This window comes from Micropterus dolomieu, linkage group LG04, assembly GCF_021292245.1.
Source record: "Micropterus dolomieu isolate WLL.071019.BEF.003 ecotype Adirondacks linkage group LG04, ASM2129224v1, whole genome shotgun sequence".
Classification (NCBI taxonomy): Eukaryota; Metazoa; Chordata; class Actinopteri; order Centrarchiformes; family Centrarchidae; genus Micropterus; species Micropterus dolomieu.
This window is the reverse complement of record NC_060153.1, coordinates 33670526-33685206: the sequence shown is the minus strand read 5'-3', so window position 1 is coordinate 33685206 and position 14681 is coordinate 33670526. Positions and strand designations below refer to the sequence as shown.

The 14681-nt window shown below is 46.6% G+C and overlaps 1 protein-coding gene across 3 annotated transcripts; it reads right to left on the bottom strand.

Moving 5' to 3' along the window:
- Window positions 1–480: 480 nt before the first annotated feature.
- On the bottom strand, window positions 481–10603 carry mtif2 (mitochondrial translational initiation factor 2). 3 transcript variants are annotated; one of them, XM_046047262.1, is made up of 14 exons: window positions 10459–10603; window positions 8597–8757; window positions 6380–6503; window positions 5967–6138; window positions 5700–5860; window positions 5317–5493; window positions 5102–5241; window positions 4884–5008; window positions 4272–4476; window positions 3945–4197; window positions 2994–3134; window positions 2475–2639; window positions 917–1057; window positions 481–848 (listed from the first exon to the last, which is right to left on the bottom strand). In XM_046047262.1, the coding sequence occupies exons 2-14, from the start codon at window positions 8753–8755 to the stop codon at window positions 679–681; spliced, it is 2133 nt and encodes a 710-aa protein (XP_045903218.1). In that variant the 5' UTR covers window positions 8756–8757; window positions 10459–10603; the 3' UTR covers window positions 481–678. The 3 variants fall into 3 exon arrangements, with proteins under 3 accessions (XP_045903218.1, XP_045903219.1, XP_045903220.1); XM_046047263.1 differs by lacking the exon at window positions 8597–8757 and having other exon boundaries at window positions 10459–10567; XM_046047264.1 differs by lacking the exons at window positions 5967–6138; window positions 6380–6503; window positions 8597–8757; window positions 10459–10603 and having other exon boundaries at window positions 5317–5488; window positions 5700–5832.
- Between the last annotated feature and the right edge of the window lie 4078 nt (window positions 10604–14681).

Below are 14681 nucleotides of genomic sequence, written 5' to 3'. Positions count from 1 at the left end.
GGACAGGTGGTCAGGGGCAGGTCAGGACAGGACAGGTGGTCAGGGGCAGGACAGGACAGGTGGTCACGGTCAGGGCAGGACAGGACAGGTGGTCAGGGGCAGGTCAGGTCAGGACAGGACAGGTGGTCAGGGGCAGGTCAGGTCAGGACAGGTGGTCAGGGGCAGGTCAGGTCAGGACAGGTGGTCACGGTCAGGGCAGGACAGGACAGGTGGTCAGGGGCAGGTCAGGTCAGGACAGGTGGTCAGGGGCAGGACAGGACAGGACAGGTGGTCAGGGGCAGGACAGGACAGGTGGTCAGGGGCAGGTCAGGACAGGACAGGTGGTCAGGGGCAGGACAGGACAGGTGGTCACGGTCAGGGCAGGACAGGACAGGTGGTCAGGGGCAGGTCAGGTCAGGACAGGACAGGTGGTCAGGGGCAGGACAGGACAGGACAGGTGGTCAGGGGCAGGACAGGACAGGTGGTCAGGGGCAGGTCAGGACAGGACAGGTGGTCAGGGGCAGGACAGGACAGGTGGTCACGGTCAGGGCAGGACAGGACAGGTGGTCAGGGACAACGTTCATTAAATTATCAGCTTCAGTCTCCAGGTGAACAGGAAGTGCGTCAGCAGCTCCTGAGCTTCCTGTTTATCAGACCGAGCCTCTGAGCAGCAGAGGATGATGGGAAATGAACTCTTTATTAGAAGCCGGGGTCCCAGGAAGTGACCTGCGGCGCGTCCTGCTCCTCGAAGCAGACGACCGTGTCGCCGGGTCTGAAGTCCACGTCGCCGTCAGCCGACAGGCCGCACTCCATCCCCGTCTTCACCGTCTGCACGTCGTCCTTGTGATGCTTCAGCGCCACCAGAGAACCTGCGGAGACAAACGGGTCAGCTGCTTCATCACAAAGGTAGACCGGTCCTGGTCCTGGTCTCACTCACCCTCCCAGACGGTGTCTCGGCCTCGGATCAGCCTGAACTTGAGCCGCCGGTCCAGCTGACCTTTCTGAACCCGACAGCCGGCGACGGGAACCTTCTTCTTCCCCACGGAGACGTCAAACATGGCGAGGACGGTGGCTTCACCTGGACGGGCAGAGAGACGGACAGCTTCGTGTCAGGTGGAGCGCTGCGGCACACCAGGGCCCGTATTCATAAAGATTCTCTCAGAAAACTCTTCCGTAGGAGTCTTAAGAGCGATCAGGGACTGATCTGAGGCGGGCTGACCCCGTTGCTATGGATGACACAATCTTTTAAAGACGGTGATTGGTTGGTTGTCCAAGAAGGAAAGAGTGATTTTAAGTAAAGGTTCTTTTCTAAGCCTTCACTATATTTATATTAATATTATAATATTTCACACACACACACCGTTTCTTATTTACCATGCTGTTCATTTCCTACAAGGTATTTGATTGGCTTAGCATGATAAACAGTGTTCCACTCTTTCCAAGTACGTGCGCACCAGGGACGCCGGCGAGCGTCCAGTGGAAACGAAATGAACTGCGACACATTGAGAGGCTGAAAGTGCTGTGATTGTTTGTTTGATCACTCTGCTTACAGAGGGTTGTGACATCACTGCGGCATTTTCCCAGCGCTGTCGGAGATGTTGGCGCGTCTCTAACGAGATCCGTCACAAACACGATCTGATCTACAGCGTCTGATTAACTCGCTGTCGCAACACGTTTCTTCTCCCTCTTCGTCTTTCTGCCATTTTCTCCTCTACTAAAGAAACTTAAAGTCCTCGTCCTCCCAACTATTTACACTCTTAAGGGTTAAGATGCTTTCTGAATTACTTTTGTCTGTACTAGGATTTTTTATTTAATTTTAAGAGTAAACGCCCACATTTCTTAGAATTTTGTCACTAGGAGCTCCTCTCAGACACAGGTCTACAGAGTCTACAGAGTCTCGGGCCCTGGTCTACAGAGTCTACAGAGTCTCGGGCCCTGGTCTACAGAGTCTACAGAGTCTCGGGCCCTGGTCCACAGAGTCCACAGAGTCTACAGAGTCTCGGGCCCTGGTCTACAGAGTCTACAGAGTCTCGGGCCCTGGTCTACAGAGTCTGCGGGCCCTGGTCCACAGAGTCTACAGAGTCTCGGGCCCTGGTCTACAGAGTCTCGGGCCCTGGTCCACAGAGTCTACAGAGTCTCGGGCCCTGGTCCACAGAGTCTACAGAGTCTCGGGCCCTGGTCTACAGAGTCTCGGGCCCTGGTCTACAGAGTCTCGGGCCCTGGTCCACAGAGTCTACAGAGTCTACAGAGTCTCGGGCCCTGGTCTACAGAGTCTACAGAGTCTCGGGCCCTGGTCTACAGAGTCTACAGAGTCTCGGGCCCTGGTCCACAGAGTCTCGGGCCCTGGTCCACAGAGTCTCGGGCCCTGGTCCACAGAGTCTCGGGCCCTGGTCCACAGAGTCTACAGAGTCTCGGGCCCTGGTCTACAGAGTCTCGGGCCCTGGTCTACAGAGTCTCGGACACAGGTCTGAGTGGTTCTAGCGGGTTCTCCTCACCCAGCACGTTCTCCGACAGCAGGGGCGGCAGTTTGCTGCTCAGCTCGTCCTTCAGCTCGTCCATCAGTTTGTAGATGACGTTGTGCAGTCGCAGCGGGACGCCGCGCTTCGCCGCCAGCTGCTGGATCGACCTGCTGGCCGCCACGTTGAAGCCGTAAATGGAACCTGAAGAAGAAGAGGTCCGGTTATCACTATTTTAATAAGCGGTTTATTCAGTTTTCTGCCACAAAACTAGACCAGAGAGTCTCTACAGGGATGTTTCCCCCGACTCTGGCTTTATTAGCATTGTTGTTGTTGTTGTTGTTTACTCTCCAGGGGACAAACAAAGTTTATCTTGGTTTTATTTTAGCTGCAGTTATAAATAAGTTATTTTTGAGGCTGAATCATTCGATGTTATATCTGTTGATCTCTGAGCAGCATCTCTGAGTCTGTTTTAGTGATTAAGAACACATTCTCTTCTGAGTCTGCGCTGCTGTGACCTCTGACCTCTGACCGCGGCGTCTCTCCGCTGGTCGTTACCTCCGAATGTTTCGGCCATGTTGACGTCGTTCTCTGAAACGTCTCCGATGCCGAAGTGAAGAACCTCCAGCTGACACTGCTCCTGGGCGTCGTAGCTGTCCAGGATGTTCAGGATGGCTTCCACCGACCCGTCCACGTCACCTGCAGGTCAAAGGTCGGTCGGTGGCCACGTTATAATAAAGTTAATATTTATAAAGACAAACGATCAGCAAGAAAGCTCTAAAATACAGTTAAAAGAAAAATAATTAAAATCAGGAAAGGCACTTCTATAAAAATCTGTTTTAAGAAAAGCCTCAGGGCCCCGACTCAAACGGTCCCCTTTAGTTTTCAGTCGAGACTCGGCAGACGCAGGATCTTAAGGTTCGTGCTGCTGCATATAAAAGGTCAGAACAGGGCGAGACGCCGTGAAGAGCTTTAAAAGTAATCGATAAGATATTACAGTCTGTTCTGAAACATACTGGGAGCCAGAGTGACGAAGATGAAACGGTTTCTTAGTTCTGGTTAAAAGCCCGGCAGCCGAGTTCTGGACAGTCTGGAGTCGGTCAGTAGATTTTTGGGTCTGTAGCGGTACGTGATGAGATGAAGGCGTCTCGGTGTCCTTCAAAGTTAACAGGTTGTATTTTTGATATATTTCTAAGCTGGTAAAAACATGATCGCACAAACTTTGTGGCGTGCTGCTCAAAACTTAAATTACTGTCAAACCAGAAGATTCTTTGCAACAGGCCTGATATGATCCAGCAGAGGGCAGCATTTGCTGGAACCCACGGAACAGGAACTGACCTGACTGGATATGAACACCTTATCGATAATTAACTACATTTCTGTCTTGGCGTCAGTAAATTAGTCCTGAGAGCTGCGACCTGTAGATCCTCAGGTGCTGCTCCACCTGCTTCTCAGTTGTGACTGAGTGATGTCACAGTGAGAGCAGCCTATCAGAGCCCAGCTGTGTACCTTTGATGATGAGCGGCAGGCTCAGCTCGTCCCTCTGAGTCCTCTCGCTCGGCCTCACGGCGTACTTGGTCTTGTTGGCACGGTACAGAGCAGACTTCCTCTGCCTCCAGCTCAGGTGAGTTAGCCCCGCCCTCTCCTTCCTGTACTCCTCCAGGTGGACTTTCTGTTTGAGCTCGATGACGCTCTGCTCCTCCTGCAGCTTCTGCTGCTCCTCCTCGTAGCTCCTCCACTCCACCACCTCCCTCGCTCGCTGCTGCTCGACCACAGAACAAAGTTACACACGCAAACTCACAGATCTGACACATCACAGCGGCGTGGCGTTCTCACCTCCGACTCCACCTCCAGCAGAACCTCTCCAGCAGACGGCAGCTCCTTCCAGCCCACCACCTCCACCGCAGCGCTCGGCCCGGCCTCCGGCACCGCTCGCCCGTTCTCGTCAAACAGGAAACGGACTTTAGCCCAACTCTTCCCCGCCACCAGGATACAACCTCGCTTCAACGTTCCCCTCTGGACAATGGCTGTCGTCACAGGACTGGGGAACATGTGACGGGTCAGAACTCTCAGAACCTCATACCGTCTCTAAAGTCTCCTAGAAACCACAGAACCGGAGCTACATACCGTCTCTAAAGCCACCTAGATCTCCAAGAACCTCATACCGTCTCTAAAGTCTCCTAGAAACCACAGAACCGGAGCTACGTACCGTCTCTAAAGCCACCTAGATCTCTAAGAACCTCATACCGTCTCTAAAGTCTCCTAGAAACCACAGAACCGGAGCTACGTACCGTCTCTAAAGCCATCTAGATCTCTCAGAACCGGAGCTACGTACCGTCTCTAAAGCCACCTAGATCTCTAAGAACCGGAGCTGCGTACCGTCTCTAAAGTACTCTAGAATTCTTAGAACCAGATCTACGTTCTGACCCGGAGGTCACTGATGCTCACCCTTTGCCTTTGTCGGTGCGGCTCTCGATGATGAGTCCCTCTACGAGGCCGCTGGGCTCTGCCTTCAGCTCTAAAACCTCCGCCAACGCCACCGTGGCCTCGGCCAGAGCCATCAGGTTGTCGCCCTGCCAACAACAACGACAATGACAACATGACCTTCCATCACACCGACTCCTCCTCCCGTTGACAGTCAGCTGACTTTAAACCTGGCGGTTCACCTTGAGAGCTGAGATGTGGATCGCCTGGACGTCTCCTCCGAACTCCTCGCAGACGACATCGTGGGCGAGCAGCTCCTGTTTCACCCTCTGAGGGTCGGCCTGAGGTTTGTCACACTTGTTCACCGCCACGATCATCGGGACTGCAACAGAACCAGAACCACTGAGTGAAAACACAGAACACACCCTCAGCTGTGACTGCCAGGTGGAGCTCATACCTTTGGCTCTCCTGGCGTGTTGGATTGACTCGACCGTCTGGTTCATGACGCCGTCGTCGGCCGCCACCACCAGGATGACGATGTCTGTGGCATTGGCTCCGCGGGCTCTCATGGCGGAGAAGGCGGCGTGGCCAGGTGTGTCCAGGAAGGTGATCTTCTCACCTGTAGGCAGCTGTACTAGAAGAAAAAAGCCAATAGGTCTGTTTAGACGCTTCAGAAAAACGTAACCGCCAACACAGCGTTTACAGTCCTGCCGAGTGTTCCTGAGGTGGATCCTACAGGAGTTCACATGAAGAACCGACTCAGAACAGCTTTTTATTTCTTTAAACCAATCAGAATCGTCTTCTCTGCGCCTGCAGCCCACTTTCTGTGGGAGTGGTTACCTAGGAAAGCTCCGATGTGTTGCGTGATCCCGCCGGCCTCCGTGGAGACGATCTGACTCTTCCTCAGGCTGTCCAGCAGGCTGGTCTTACCGTGATCCACATGACCCATGATGGTGACCACCGGGGGGCGGGGCACCAGGCTGGACGGGTCCGCTGGAGGTCTGACCGGGTCAGAGAGACACATTCTCAAATCAGGCTTTAATAATGTTCGACATCCAATCAGCATTCAGAAATACAAGCTCTGACCAACGAGGCGACGTCTGGTACCTCCTGTGGGCGTCTCTGTTGGGTCTTTCTCTGCTCTCGCTCAGTTTGGCCCACCTGAACTTCATCCCTGATCGAGTCACCACCTCCTTAATCCACCTCTCCTCCAGAACCGAGTCCGGCTCCAAGGGGTCCACATCCACCGAGGTGTTCAGCAGGGCCTCCAACACGTGATCTGAAACGCACAAAACTTTATTTAACACGTGACCTGAAAGGCAAAAAACTTTATCCGACGCCTGACAAGAAAGGCAGAAAACTTTATTTAACACGTGACCTGAAAGGCAGAAAACTTTATCCAACACGTGACCTGAAACACAATAAACTTTATTCATCACATGACCTGAAACACAATAAACTTTATTCATCACATGACCTGAGATCAGAACCGCTCCGAGTGGATCTTTGTTGTTTCTTACCAAAGTCTTTGTTCATGGCCTCGGCGAGAGCCGCCGCCGTCATCCTCTGTCTGATCTCCACTTCCTGTTTGTCCACTTTAGCTTTGACCTTCGGGTTCTTCTGGTCTTTTTTCTGACCTTTGACCTGCAGACACATCAACACATTTTCAAAGTGAGCGATAAAGTTACAAAGAGCTGCTGCTCACCGACGTCATGTGTTTCCATGGTTACTTATCATAAGAAGCTAAACAGGATTCTTACAGGCGAGAACGTAAATATTTACTGTGTTTCTGTAAAATGTGACACTGAACACCACATGTTAGTAACACAGATCCTCTCAGGATTTATGACGTGTGTCTGAGTTTATCATGACCGACAGGTGTGTCAGCTGACTCTGGAGGAGCTGCAGGAGGTTACACAGCTGGCTGTGATTGGCTCACAGGTTTGAAATAGTCTGAGTAATAAACTCTTTCCTATTAATAAGAAACCCTCTGATATTTAGTTCCTGAGCGTCGTCACACTCGTGTCACCGGTTCTGCCTTCATGTGCAGCTCAACATGTTCTACCGGAGTTCTCCGGTCATTTATCATCATTATATATTAGATTATTTGTGTCAGACATGTTTTTAAAAGGGGAGTGATGTTTGGGAGCGTCGCTGTAACGCAGGATTGCCAGACGATACTGAATGAAGGACTACAGCACTGTGCGCTGGATTATCTGTTGGATCCTCTCTGGATTACGGCATCTTCACACTGTGGCATGAATATGAATATTATGGACCTGCGTCTCGTCTCGCTTCCACCTGCTAACTTTTTGAAATCTATTTGACTTTAAGTTAACTGAAGGAACCGTTGCTCTGCTGGGACTTTGGGGGTTAAATGTGTTTTTAACTGTGGTGACGTTTGATTTGTTCGACAGCTGAGATTCCCTGCGAGCCGTCCGGGTCAGAACCGAGTTCATTTAAAGATTAAATACACGGTGTTAGAACTGAACTTTATTTGGTTAATGCACATCGTTACCCAGAGCACAGAGTCTGAGTGTTTGACTACATGAAGCAGCAGGCGGCTGCACTGATCTAAACGCTACCTCACACTTTTCCCTCGCCGTTTCACATTCAGCTGATTTGTTACAGTTGTTTCATATAAAATATTTCTGTATATATTTGTTTTCTATTTCACTGATTGTTCTCAGCACAAATGATTTTAATAAGCAAATCATGGTGAAAACATGATGCACGAACATCCTGTATGTTCAATAGTGAAATATTATCTGAGCCTCATTTTAGACTCCATGAAGTCGAAAATCAGTATCTCTACACGTGCGGCAGCCATTTCATGCCAGTGCACACCTCATCCTACCTAACGAGGTACCTGAGCCAAATCTCATTTAACGAGGAAACGCATAATAACGCTGCTGTGGTCATCACTGGAAACAGCGTCAGGTCGCTTCACCCCTAAAAGTTCATAAGATGAAGCAACAGACAGCAAAGCTACAGACCGGCAGAGGGCGCCATCGACTGTCACTCAGGAACCGTAGGATGACATCAAGTGATTTACAAAAGGAATGGCCAGCAGCAGCTGGGGCGAAGTGCACGGCGAGGACCGTTTGAAACAGGCTCCTAGGGGCCGAGCTGAAGTCAGACAAAGCTAGAAAAAGGCCCTTGATCAATGAGAAGCGAAGACAAGCCAGGCCACAGTTTGCTAAAGATAGTAAGGATTGGACCGTAGAGGACTGCAGCGAGGTCTTCTTCTCCGATGAGTCCAGTTTTCAGCCAAAGCCTGGTTAGACGGAGACCCGGAGGGGCCCACAGGATCAGCGATGATGGGGGGCGCTTCAGCAAGGCTGGAATCGGGCAGATTTCTCTTTGTGAAGGACGAATCTGTATCCTGGAAGAAAGCCTCATTCCCTCTGCTTCTACAACGCTCCGGCCTCACAGCCAGCCCGGATCAAGACCAGGTCACGGTCAGCCCAACCTCCAGACCCGAACCCCACTGAAAACCTCTGGAATTTGATCAAGAGGAAGATGGAGGGTCACAAGTCAGCCAACAGCCGTGTGACGGACCGGAGCAGAGCACGCCAAGACGCAGAGTTAGCCCGCCAAACATTGCTTCCTGAAGTTAAAATATTGGTGTTGTGAACTCGTTTTCTTACATTTTTATTTGAATTTGGAAGAAATGTTTATTTTAATCCAACACATACTGCAGAGCTGTTTATTCCACATCCTGCTGTCGGACTCACCTGTTTGGAGGCGAACTTCCTGTTCTGTCGACAGGTGAGCAGTGGGGCGGGGCTTCGAGACGGACAGCGGAGGGACGGAGGCAGGAAGTGGCTGACCAGATTCGGGTCGGCGTGGGCGAGCCGGCGGGCGCCCCGCATCACTGATGACATCACATTCATACCTGCAGAGAGAGACGGGTGAGCTTCCTGTTTAATCTTTATCTGATCACTGGTTTCATGTCGGGTCACTTCCTGTTTGGGGAAACGACATCATAACCACAAATGAACTCCGTTATGACCTGAACCGTTTCGGTCCAGCCGGTTCAACCGGAATCCAAAGAGCTCTAGAAGTCTGACGGGACGTTCAGGGACACCAGGTTTACCCTCCATAACTTTTCTCTGCAGTTATTCTCATTATTCACCGTCGGCTGGCCGTGCAGGTGAGAGCAGTGAGGTGTTGCCTTCAGGGACAGGGTCTGCTGCTGAAAACACTCACGAGTCCACGACACCCGGAGCTCTCAGATCCGGATTCTTCCAGAGAGGCGAAAGTTTCTTTAAAACAAACTTTCAGATCTGAAACCTTTATTGTACTTGTGGGGAAAAAAAATCAGGAGTCTTTTCCTGCACTAACATGGTTACTGTGCTCCTGAGTTTGACCTCCGGGACGCGTTGGTCATTAAACTTCAAATACTGCGCACGATTATGTTTTAGTACTCTGGATAGTCCGTCCTAATACTGCAGTTTCTAAGGACATGTAGTCCACATCCACTCTACCAGTACTCATTATTACAGGGTGACCAGACGTCCCCGTTTTCCAGGGACCGTTTTGTCGGCCTGCCCCCCCGTCTGGAGCTGTCCCCGTTTTTAACTGTAAAAGGTGTTCAGAGACCTGAAAGCAGACAGACTGGACAGCGGAGCACGCAGGTGTCGTGTGGGGAGCGTGCAGCACGTCTCTTTACGGCTGCAGCTGCTTTTATCTGGACGTGCAAATAAACATCACTTTATGTCCGTGGTCACAGCAAAGCAATTCTCCTTATGTCTCTTATTTAACTTGCTGTGCACCAACCGATCCCGTCCTTTTTACCTGTTGAAAAACCTTTAAATGGACAATACAAGCCAAATAGTGCCGGAGAGGGATTTCAGCCTCTACGTATTGACTGAAAGGTTTCTGCTTCTAACTGACTCGATTTCATTCAGAAGAGTTATATTTGAAACTGTTTTTATAAATAACATTATAATTTTTAATGACATACTGACATCCAAACCAAAAGTGTTCATCATCACAGTTCTGTTAATGAGGTGAATACTGAACATTTACACACCAGCTTTGTATTATTATTACTATAATCCTGTGACACAAGAATTTCTCCTGGTGGATCAACGACCTGATCCTGATTCTGATGAATGAAATGTGGCCACAGAAGCTGAAACACATCAGATCTGGACCAGATTATAACAGAGAGGCTGAAGATTCAAGATCACACATCTGAAACTGAAACTTTAGCTTCTCTGGATTAATCCAGTCCGGATGTGACAGCTCCAGTGGTTTCAGCCTCCTTGTTGGGACAGTCCGGTCATTTCCTGCATTAAGAAGTTTCAGTGAAATGGGATAATCTGGCTGAAACACGGGGTGTCTGCTGGGTTATATTAGCGCCGAATTCACTAAGAGAAGCAAAGGTTTCAGAAAAACAGGCCGAGCTTCAGTCAGTTCAGGTGTTTTTACCTGAACTGACTAAATTACACCGTTTTTGACTGAAGTTTGGCGCGCAGCTCGAGCCCCATGACAGCATCAGCGTTAGAAAAACAGAGAGGTTTATAAAACGTGTCAAACTGACCGGAAACGGAAACATTAACGTGGTTTCAGGTAAAGTTTCTTTTCTCACCTGACAGAGTTCAGTTTCTTCTCTCAGCTCATCCTGAAATAAAGACTTAATATCTGCGAGTTCAGTTTCACCGTGAAATAAACCTGCGACAGGGAGCCGCCATGACAGTTAGCTGACGAGCCGCCGGCGCCCCCTGCAGGCCCGGAGAGGAACTGCAGCTGCTTCTTCTTCTTTGGTGTTTTTTGGGTTAGAGGTGCATCACCTGCTGGACTGGAGTCAGTCGGACAAGAGATCATTTAGAAAAACAAATAATAAAATTACACCTGAATCAGTTTCTTTTAGAAACATAATGACGTCACAGCAGGACGTCTCACCTGCTCGCGCTCAGGCGTGGCCGTAACCAGCTGTTTATTTATTTGTTTATTTATTTATTTGGATCCCCATTAGCACAGCAAAAGCTAGTGTTATTCTTCCTGGGGTCCAGAAAGAGGTTTGCATGAATATTACAAAACATTTCAAATTCAACCAGCCACAATTTTCAGTTTTTACACCATACAGAAATTTAAAATACAGTTTTCACAAAGTTATAAGACAGTTAATGTTGATAAAAATCACAATTATAAAAATTATTCTTAAAACCCCCATCTCCAATAAATTTAACATACAGTGAATGTTACAATAAAAAAGCACAAAAAGTTGCTGTTACACAAATGATTTAATAGAATTTTTTAAAATGAACTTTTTTTTATTGAATCTTAAATTTAGGATGGTTTTCTATTAGAGTTATTTGTTTGGGGAGTAGGTTCCATTCCTGCATTGCTCTAAAACTGAATGTTCTCTTTCTGTAATTGGTGAAATAAATTTGTTTGCACAAGCATGTCTGGTAGCAGACTTATGGATGTCAACACTGAACAAAAGATTTTGGTAGAGAGTCTGAGGAGTTTTGGTGACAGAAATATTCCTGACAAATGTCAATAAGGAATATGAAAGTCTGTCATAAACCGACATCCAATTTAATTTTGCATGCATGAGTTTTGTGCTTGTGTAATAGTCACAACGAAGTACCATCCTTGCTGCTCCATTCTGTATAATTCGTAACTTTCTGATCTTTTCAGCCGTGGCATTGGACCATACGGTTGGACAATAGTCAAGATTCGACAATATTAGTGATTGTGCAACTATTGTGGTAGTTTTACATGTTAAGAACTTTACATATCTTTTAATCACAGTGATAGCCTTACCCATTTTGGCACACATGCAATCTATATGTTTGACCATGATAACTTCTCATCTACTATCATTCCTAAAAGCTTAATTTCTTTTAATATGGGTATCATGGGTATTAATTTAATATGGGTATCATGTATTTTAACATTTAATAATGGATTTTGATTTAAGGCGTGATCAGAACCAAGTACAATACAGCGGGTTTTTGATAAATTTAAAATTAAATGGTTTTCATTTATCCAATCCACCACAGCATTTAACTCTGATGTGCTGATGCATATATTGTTGAGTCATCAGCATACGTTACTGTTTTTGCCTTAGTCAAAACCAGTAAAGGACCAAGACTGCTTCCTTGGCTAACTCTGCATGTCACAGTATTGACGCTGGAATAACAACCATTAAAGAAAACGGTTTGTGTTCGACCAGTTAAGTAGCTGTTAAACCACGTTATAGCTGATTTATCAAATCCGTAGGCCACTAGTTTCTCGATTAATGATGAATGTCATAGCGGTAGCTGTTGAATGGCCCTTTCTGTATGCATGCTGATAAAGAGTAAATAATTCTTGAAATAGTTGTTGACTTGTTTGTATACAATGTTCTCCATGATCTTGCCTATAGTTGTTAACAGGTTTATTAGTCGGCTATTTTTACCAGAAAAAAAGCTTTTTGTCTTTCAATAGTGGAATAATCTTTTTTATACACCTGTGGTAAGACTCAGATTTACTATGTGACAAATGGCTGGAGCTACTAAGTCTGCCGCCATCTTCAGGAGGTTTCCATCCATGTCATCAACACCTGGTGGTTTATTTTTAATATTACTTATTATTTTTGCAACCTCACACTCTGTTACTTTTTCAAATTTAAATATACAGGTTTTGTCTCTCATTATATTATTTTTTATTTGTAAATGAGATGTGTTAATATTTGCTATAATTTTCTTTTTTAATGTGTCCACTTTATTTATAAAATACTTATTGACATAATTAGCTATATCTACAGACTTTGTTAAGAAATGACCATCATTATCTATAAAAGCAGGAGTGGATTTTCTATTTCTGCCAGTTAACTCATTAATTGTGCTCCTGTGAGCTCACAGAGCTGGTGATACGTTGGGTCGAGCCCTTCGCTTCAGTCTTTGTTCAGATGTGACTTTGAAATATCTAAATTATCTGTTAACCTCTCTGTTATTCTGGAAAATGATTTCTAAAGATAACTTTAGTTCCCATAATGTCCCGAAACAATATCTGAGCTAAAGCAAATACAAAGGGTCATTTGTGCATCTGTTGGATGAAAATGATCAAATATTTAAACTGGATGAGAATAAATATAATCTGGCACTTATTCAGTTAATCTAAAGATAATCTAGAAAACACACCAACACCTAAATTATAAAATCTGAAGACCGGTTAAGTTGATTTATTAAACCTAAAATGTAACATTACATTCCTGAGGCACCCTGTGGCTTAACGAGGAGGAAATTATTTTTAAAAACGGCTACAAGAAGAAAATATTTTAAATTCACACGTCTTCCTAAACACAAAGAAATTCACTTTGTTTTAAATTTGACGTAGCTTCCCGTCACCCAACAGCAGCAGAGCTCCATTTTTATTTGTGTTTATAGAAATCCTTACACGACTGGCCAAACTCATAAAGACAGATTTTTTTTTTCCATTTAGGTTTGGACCTAAAGTATAAACAAATTCAGTTTCTGATCAATAATATCATCATTACTAAACATTCTGTACACAAAGCCCATCATGGAATGTGCTCAGAAATGAGTCCAAAGTTCTGCTTACGTCAGATTAAGGCTTGATGTCTGTTTATTTTTCCAACGTACTAATTTTATTTAGTTATTTTGTTGTTGTAATAAATAAAAATGTTGTAAAGCCCATGGCTGATTAGATTTTGTGTTTCCCCCAATCTAAATAAAAAAACAGAAAATGTCTCCGGAATGCAGGAAATAAAGAGTTAAATGCAAACAGTGCAAACAGCGGCTGCCGTCAGATTATCCGGCTGTGACATGGACCAGAGCGTTCAGACCTGCCCGCTGGGTTTACTTTTTACTTTACTACTTTGGGACTTGGTAATGAATTTAAAGCTGATGGAGTCACATCCTTAAATTTATCAGATAAATATCTAGTGTAGGAATTTCTGCCTAATGGCGTGAAAACCAGCAACAGGAACTCAAAAGTTATTAATATTATTTCATCTGTGTTTACGTTAGGCCATGGAGCCGGAACAGCTGATCCAGACCCAACAGGACCAGATTCAAAGGTCTGTTCAAAACGGCCAGAATGACTCTCACTCGTCCACTTTCACAGTTCTTCTGATGGATTCCCAGACTTTAATGTGACGAACCCCCACAGTCTGTGTGCTGAGCTCCAGCACCCCTTCATCAGCACTAAACGTCTTTATGTGAACTGATTTTAAACTGGATGTTATTTAACAGTTTTCATTCTAAAGACCTTTAACAGCAGAATCCCCAGAATAAGCAGCGAGTCTCAAACTGACGCCCGTGGGTCTCGACCATGTGTCCATATGTGAGGACTTGAGAGTGAGAACGGGTTGCTTACATGGTCCAAACCACCGTTAAGCAGCTCAGGGGTTACCAGTTGTATAGTTGGAACTGCAGCTCCTGACCTGTGGTTAGAAGCTGAGCTCCTTGTGACTGAACGCTGCCTTCTGTTGTTGTGGGGAAATGCATCCAGAACAGTGTTACACTAAGAAAGGAACAACACACAACTACACAACTACACATTCATTTCTTTAAACTCTCTATTTGAACTTTTCTCATTTCAAAATGTTCTAAAGTCATAATTCCCATGTGTTCCAGTCAGCTGAGCTCCGTCACAATCTACTAACAAGACGGGATTATCTGGAGATTTTATTGTTACTGCAGATGGAAAAATAAGAGCCAGTCCTGTGTGTTCATACTCTGAAGAGACTCCACCCCTCACCTGACTTCCTGAGACAAACCAGGAAACAGGTTGTTATTCTGCCTCACTGAGACGAGACACACTGAGAGTCAGACGGTAAGACTCCCCTTCAGACCAGAA